Source organism: Ruditapes philippinarum, unplaced genomic scaffold (assembly GCF_026571515.1).
Source record: "Ruditapes philippinarum isolate M1 unplaced genomic scaffold, ASM2657151v2 ctg986_1_1_1_1, whole genome shotgun sequence".
NCBI classification, from domain to species: Eukaryota; Metazoa; Mollusca; class Bivalvia; order Venerida; family Veneridae; genus Ruditapes; species Ruditapes philippinarum.
The window spans coordinates 148,259-156,723 of record NW_026864627.1 but is presented as its reverse complement, the minus strand read 5'-3'; the positions used below and the strand labels follow the sequence as shown (position 1 = coordinate 156,723).

The following is an 8,465-nucleotide window of genomic DNA, read 5'->3' as shown; positions in this document are numbered from 1 at the left end:
CATTTGTTGCTGAGAATTCCAGGAATGTTTTATAGTTTTGTGGTAACTTTTATCTTTATCATTTTTTCTTTTAAATAATAAGGAATTGTCATGGTCCTCTGTTAGCCTAAGTTGAGGTCCTTATTCTTAGAAACTATGAAAGCTATTGTTCTTACAAGGGTCACTTTTTGGTTAAGTTTTTTTTGTGAAAGTTAGTATCTCCAAAACTACTGAAGGGAATGGTTTGAAACGTCACACATTTGAGAGCATGATAAGAGGTCAATGTCCAAGGCCCATAATTTTAACATGGATTTTGACAGAGTTATTGCCCTTTTTGAACTTTCTACATTATCCAGGTTCTTGTTTTACTATCAAGCACTGTGAATAGTCGATCACACTAACAGCACTTGTTTACTTTGAATATTTTCTTAAAAAACCATCACATATACACACACTTATAACTTGAAAAAAAATGTTCACTATAAAGGGCAGGCAATTCTGTCAAGGTTTTTTTTACTGAAGTATACCGCCTTTTCTGTTATGCTTTTATCACTCAGAAAAATGGAGCATGTTTTCCACAGACATCTTTTGTTATTTTACATGGTGGTAAAAATAAAATAAACGGATGTGACAACCAATGTATCAGTGAATACATGGAAGTATATTTCACTAGAGAGTTGATACTGAAGAAAGTTATAATGAAATTATCATGTTTATTTCATAAAAATTAATATTATAAGTATTAGAAATTATTAGTTGACTTAGAATTATCACAAATTGAGAAACACAGAACAAACAGTACAAAATATTCTGTGAAAAATACGAAACAAACGTGTTACAAATATTCTGTTGAAACACGGTATAAACAGTGCAAAATTTCGCGGGCTTAGTGCAAAAGGGTTGTAACCCATATGACAAAAAGATGACCTCACAACCCTTTCGCACCAAGCAGTCGAAATGTTCTGTGATAAACAACATACAATCAATACAAATATTTTGTGAGAAACATGGTACAAACAGTACAAATTAATGTTCTGTGAGAAACATGGTAAAAACAGTACATATATTCCGTGGGAAACATGGTACAGACAGTATATTTTTAGAGCAACAGGACACAAACAGTACATATATTTTGTGAAAAACAAACGTACAAACAGTATAATGAAATAGTACAAACGTCTAACACAAAATGAGAAACAGGATACATATAATTAACGTACAGTGACAAACAAGATACAAACATCATAAATATAGTATAATTTTCCTTGACACTGTATGTCTTTATCACTCGATGGAGTGTTAAACAGTTTAAAAGCAGATTTGTCAAGTTATTTTGACAACCGCTGTTTAGTATATAATCTCAAACATTCTGAAGGCTCAACATATATACTGAAATATTCACAATTCCTATGAGAGAGCGAACCTGTTAGATTCTGCAAGTCATGAAATTTACTGTCATGGTCATCCTTCGAAAAGTACATGAAGTAGCGAACGCTACATACTATATCGCAAGGTCAACCTGGTGCAATGAACACAAATGTAAGATGAGATCATGTTGAAATAGTCGATTGTTTTAAAAAAAAATCACTGGTGCACACACATATAGTCACGTGTTCACATAGCTAATTAGCATGCGCACGTGCTTTTTGTAGACTTCTTCTGTTCAAGTGCAACATTGTCCGATTGTTGTTTGGTCAAAATTTGATCATTGTTAAAAGATTCTATTACAAGTTCTAACATTCTGTTTATTACCGGCATCACACTTGTGTCTGTATCTCTACTTAATTCCATATAAGGTAACCCCTCACTTTCCGCGTATTTCGCCGCGCGCTCGAACGACACTTTCCTCTGCTCGTCCGTCACCTGACAGTTGGTACCAACCAAAATTACCGGGATATTTGTGTTTGAGGTGTAGTCTTTACAATCATGTAACCTGCAATGTAAATATATTGTTAAAGTAAGTCTGCACAAAATAGCTAAACAAGCGTATGTAAACTCTGGCACACGCAGATTAGAAAAAAAAAGAAAAAAGATTAAGTGTTGTGTACACATGCAGCCTGACTTGTGACACTGCGCCTAACTCCAATTTATTATTAGGGACAAGGTAATAATAAACCCTAGACAAATATCCGCTCTCATTGGTCGTAGGGTGTTCATGCAAGCCACTTCTATTCTCTCGAAATATGCTTAAGCTATAACATTCTAAAAACTTCTATTTCAGTGCAAAAATGAAACCACTGTATTGGCCTGGCCTTAAAAGGACGGCTCACTGCTCATTTTACTTCGACTCGCGCCTTGGCGTGGAAGATATATAGCCTCTATGTTCAAATCGTAAAGACGTTAAAAATTAAATTTACGCGGGATTGGTGTGATATAGGCTACATGAAAAATAAATTGCAATGCAAATGCATGTACTTAAACTTTTTTTCTACATTACCCACCAATAAGGTACGTTATTGAATGTGCTTTCACTTGTGACGTCAAAAAGTAATAGGCATCCATGGGCTCCTCTATAATATGACGTTGTCAGACTTCGGAACTTCTCCTGCCCTGTTAAATAAATAAGGATCATCATCATCATCATCATTTCAAATATACAAATACAGGGCTGGGAATCAAAACTGCGTCGTATCCTACAAAATGTAAACAAACGCCGCCATCTTGGAACGAAAAACGTATGTTTTTGTTTATAACTTTTTTTGTTGGAAATGACTGAAAACCAGATATATGTATTAACACGCTACACTATTTTCCGCTTCGTTCGGTATATGTTGCTTGCACAACTATTTTGTAAAACAAAAGTTATAGCGAACTTGCAACTCGAAGCGGGGCAGAATTTTTATGAAAATGTGTGGATACGACGCAGTTCATATTGCTTTATCTATCGTTTTTCCTTCAAATCAATTATATATTTGTTTCAGAGTTCACCATAAACTTCGAAATATAATTTTGCATCATTTACTAAAATTTCATTAAAAAGAGATGTTTATTTTCTAAGAAAATAATGATTTTTACGAAATGATACGACGCAGTTGAAAATAAAATATGATACGACGCAGTTGTATTTTTTGGCAGTCTTTTCAACAGGGATAATTTTGGCAATATATTTCTATTTTATAGAATAATCACTTGCGCTAGATAAAAAAACCCAGATCATTTGCGGTGTATAGCAATGTTCTGTTGCTTTTGATTATTTAGAATACATTGTGTCATGTCCAATATAACATTTAATTTGAAAGTTTACATTGCGGAAGCTAATTTTCAGTTAAACATGAACATGTCACCTAATTGATCATAATATCTGAAATAATTTCTTATATTTTCCTGTATGTTCAATATTATCCCTAATTTTTTTCGCAAAAAAAATGTAGAAATCTATTCACTTGAATTCATTTTGGCTAGCTACGCTCTAAGTTAACTGTGGTTCTGCATGTTCTGGGTAATGACTGCTTTTTGTGGGTTTTTTTCAAACTTTCACTCTACACATTAGCTTTACTAGGAGCGAGGACCTCAGGTGCGCCTTTGTGCATTATTTCAGGCAAAATGTTGCAACATTTTGAAACTACCTTGATAATTTTTCCACACGAAAGAATAAAAAGTCCCTGATGGTTTACGAATTCATAGCAGTTCAGTTCAAGTGATTTGAATTTAGTAAACATAAACAGCTCAGCCTCGGTCGGACACACCTTTCTGATTTGTTTTTTCAACAAAATTTGTTAACGTCAGCTGTATAAATAAGCAGCTTTTTTATTAACTTCTGGTGTGAATTTTAAGATTATAAATATTTGAATTAATTATAAAGAGAATAACATTTAGATTTCTTATTTCGGTATGACTTGCAGAGAAATTTTCAATGTAAACAGGGGGTAATCCTCTGTGCAAACTTTTGTTTAAGTTTTCAGGCAATTCGTTATCAAATAAAAATCACACTTTAGTATGAAGGTATGTTAAGATGCCATGTCTCTAGTCTGTTGAAAATTCGATGCGATAATCTGACCTAAATTTTCTGTTCAATATTGTGAAAACTTCTTCAATACTGTTGAAAGATCATGTCTGCCTATATCTGTATCAAATTTATCGGTACGCAGCGTAAAATACCTTTGCAAAACGGACACCTTCTTTACAAAATAATTTGTAGTTGTATCATATGTAACTCGATTTTGAAAATTTAATTTTTTTAATGGAGAAGAATGATACTTCAGTGCAAATATAGAAAATACATTCCGTAGATTTTTCCTCATCGGCGATAAAGAAATGCAATACGACAAAATCAGCGGTAAAGTTCCGCGGCGCTGAACATAAAATGACTAAACGGAACGCATAACCTACTTGCAAAAATAGATTGTAGCTTAACCATTTATAATATAATTTTAAAAATTTAATGTTCAGTTTCAAATAATAAAGCTCATCTGTTCTCACCGATTATTAAGAAAATGAATACAATAAAATCGGCACGTAAAAGACATAAGTAATAACGGAATTGACGGAAATTATTGCTAATTACAAGTAACAAAGGTAGGCATGCAATTCGCGCATAGCTCTCTCCCGATAGCAAGAGACCTTTTCAAAATTTGTAATTCTTTCTTTTTTTTCTTTTCTTTTTTAAAAGGTCATTCCTGATTAATTCAGGGTCCAGGAGAGGTTACACTGGAATATTGAATTTTGCATCAAAAATAGTAATCACTCCCATTTCGAACTCACGGGAACAATTTTAGAAGCATGCTAAGGCAACACTGGAACACTTTGTCATATTGGTGTGCGATCATGTGTTTCAATGTATATTGCATTTGATACAGCTTTTCGGAATTTGTAGATGCTTATGATAGGTACTAAAATGCGACCGAAAAATGCAGCCTTAATAGAATTGTATTACATTTCCATTTTTATGGAACCAATGAGTGACCTCTGCTTTTGTCTTAAGTTGTAAACAAGAAATGTTGTTGGACGTTATTAGCATACCTAGCACATAATTTAAATAGTTTAACCAATATGCAGCCTGCAATGAAAATACAACTGCGTCGTATCATATTTTATTTTCAACTGCGTCGTATCATTTCGTAAAAATCATTTTTTCATGGAAAATAAACACCTCTTATTAATGAAATTTTAGTAAATGATGCAAAATTATGTTTTGAAGTTTATAGTGAACTCTGAAACAAATATATAATTGATTTGATGGAAAGACGATAGATAAAGCAATATGAACTGCGTCGTATCCACACATTTTCATAAAAATTCTGCCCCGCTTCGAGTTGCAAGTTCGCTATAACTTTTGTTTTACAAAATAGTTGTGCAAGCAACATATACCGAACGAAGCGGAAAATAGTGTAGCGTGTTAATACATATATCTGGTTTTCAGTCATTTCCAACAAAAAAAGTTATAAACAAAAACATACGTTTTTCGTTCCAAGATGGCGGCGTTTGTTTACATTTTGTAGGATACGACGCAGTTTTGATTCCCAGCCCTGCTGCATTATAATTAACTTTTATAATTAACAGACAACGGGACTTATTTATTAATTGATACACATATCAGTGCCAATCTGATCAAAACATTAGCTGATCTTAACTTCAGTCAGCATAGTAAAAATAGATATAAATTTTTTTTGGCTTTTACTGAAGTTTCAATGTATCGTGATACGTATACCATCGCAACATAAATATCGTTAAATATAAAATCGCGATACAGTTCAACATTAATCGCGATACATTTCAACCTAAAATGTACACTTAATTGATATAAACCAAACAATTTTACAAAAAAAAAAAAAAAAAAAATAACGAAAATTGAAAGTGGTCTACATTCTCGGTGGTGGTCTGTAGCTGTAATGTTCTATTTTCAATAAGAATGGCACGTGAGATTCCTTAAAATAGAATTTATTGATCTGAAGATTTAAGAAGATTTGGAGTACCTTTGTGTTTATTAGCATATATTTTGACCTGCTGTTTCCATATTAAAAAACACATTATTACCGTTTTAGACGGTGAAGAAAAGTTCAAGGATTAGACACTTGTATATAAATTTTACATCGCACGTGACATGGACATGTGAAACATATAAATTTTGTATTTAAATAAAACATGAAGTTTAATTTATAAAATTTTATTTTTTCACAACACTTACTTTTCTATCTATTTGATTAAGAGATGCAAGAATTTAATACTACAAACGTATAAAATTATACTAAAATATCTCTCATTTATTGTTATGTTATCTTGTCTCACAAAAACAAAATAATTATTCATTAATTAAGTCAGCGGAATATTTTCTAAGTAAAAACCGAAGTTGAATAACGAGTGTTCTTCCCTCACTCATGTTTGAAACAATTCCCTTAATGATGCGAAATTACATCCCTCCCTTCCCCTGCTGAATTGGATGCTGACTATGTTAGCGATGAGAAACGGAGCAAAATACGCTTCAAAATTTTAAAATTTACAAAGAAGTAGATTATTGTGCTCTTACCAACTTTATATGAACTAAGTTCAACGGTAAGACTTACTATAATTATAGTATATTTAAGAAACAGCAAAGATGATTTTAGCTAACCTTGGGTGTCACAAACATAAAGCAACACCTGGGTTCAAACCACCTCACCTGCTGGAGCTATAGATACATATAGACTCCAATAATTCGCCTCCTACGATTACGCATCAGGTATAAACGCTTGCTGCAATTCTGATGCATCAACTCTTAAAGGTAACCCTTCAGCCACAAGCGGACTTACAAATAGTATAAGACACGTACCTGCAGTGTCATAAAGCCGCGCTAGCACATGCTTGTCTGACATCTCGATCACACGGTCCACATATTCCACAACTTTGACTCCGCCGCCGACTGCTGGCTTTTGAATATAACTAGTCTTACAACATGCTTCACAACTAAATTTGTTCGCTAAATTTGTCTTTCCTGTTCCACAGTCACCTAGCAATACAATTTTAAAATAATAATCAGGTTTTCGCTCCTGGATGGTTTCAAGTTGTTTTCTTTTAAAACTCCAGCGTAATGTTTTGTTTCCGTAAATCTGCGTTAGGCCCGTTCTACGCAGTTCCGGGGACACAAAGTAGTTCTTTTCTTTCTGATGCGTTAAAAGAACCATTTTGTTTAGATTTTGCTTAACTCATTACAGATTGCAAGAGAAAGGTTTCTTTTATAGAAACATGTACGTCCATATTATACAGAAAAAATGTATATTGAAAGTTATCCCCTTTCAAAGGTTTTATTACGAATAAAAATTTAGAATGACCCGGTCAAAACTAAATCATAGGTGGCGAAATAAAGGTATATTATCTGGGCTGACCAATGTTTTAAAACCAACTGACCTTGATATCGATAACGATTTGTTTTTATCGTTATTTAAAGAAAAGTGGCCAAAGGTATGTGTATGGACTAATGTCAAGGTTCTTATATAGGAGACAAAGCCCTGTCCCGTAATAAGGACATCTATGATTAATACAGACTGAACTTGTAGCGGGCACAGGTGCTCGTCCAATCTTGGTGTCCATATAAAAAAAAATTGAAGTTAAAAAAAAAAACAACATCAAATTAACAATTTTGGGTTGAGTGTAAGAAAAAAAAATGATTTTCCCTATATACCATTACTATATATATAGGAAAAAAAATTTTTTTTTTTTCAATTTTTTTATTTCTTACACTAAACCCAAAATAGTTAATTTGATTTTTTTTTTTTTTTGTTTTTGTTAATTTTTTTTATATGGGCGAGCACCTGTGGTAGCGGTGTGTGTGTGGGGGGGGGGGGGGGGGGGGGGGGTCGGTCACCCTATCTAAAAGCTGAAAAGTATTACATGTATATTCAATAAGAAAATTCAAGTTAATAATACACTTTTTGAGTGACAGCAAAAAAAAATTATTGTGTACGACTCTGAAGAAATCTGCTTACAACATCTAAGTACATTGATAGTAGGCCTTTGCTATATATCTATGTCTAACTGGCTGGTAATTTACCAAACGATATATATTATAGGCATGTCATATCGGTAAAACTTTAACATACATGTAACAACTGAAAAAGGCCAACAATGGATTTTCAGATGGATTTAGGGGCTTAAAACTGGATTTTTACCGGATTTTTAACGCGTGTTTTGCACAATGCATGTATGGGTATGAAGAACTCATATTACCCTAAATATTACAAGTGTTTTTTATGATCTTATTCATAATCAATTAAATTTAACAAACAAGTCTGTGTCTTCTATAATTATAAATTTATAATATCATGATGTGTTCTGTTCGAGACTAGTTTTTATCAACATAAAGTATTAACATCGTCTTTTTATTTTCCTTGTTCTATTTTTAGCAATATAAACATCATAAAATACTGGCAAAATTGTCCAGTCAATAAATCTACATACTCTTCAGTATAAACTGTTTAATGTGCAAATACAGAATATTAACAAATTTTGTAGAACCAACTCTAAAATATCTTAAAGTGCACTATTAATTTTACAAAAATTTCTGATTTATCAAA

At 32.7% G+C, this 8,465-nt stretch overlaps 1 protein-coding gene across 1 annotated transcript; it reads right to left on the bottom strand.

Annotated features, from left to right (window-relative positions):
* Positions 1–1,021: 1,021 nt before the first annotated feature.
* LOC132726317 (uncharacterized) lies at positions 1,022–7,149 on the bottom strand. The gene is made up of 3 exons (XM_060711625.1): positions 6,725–7,149; positions 2,421–2,529; positions 1,022–1,912 (listed from the first exon to the last, which is right to left on the bottom strand). The coding sequence occupies exons 1-3, from the start codon at positions 7,074–7,076 to the stop codon at positions 1,606–1,608; spliced, it is 768 nt and encodes a 255-aa protein (XP_060567608.1). The 5' UTR covers positions 7,077–7,149; the 3' UTR covers positions 1,022–1,605.
* Between the last annotated feature and the right edge of the window lie 1,316 nt (positions 7,150–8,465).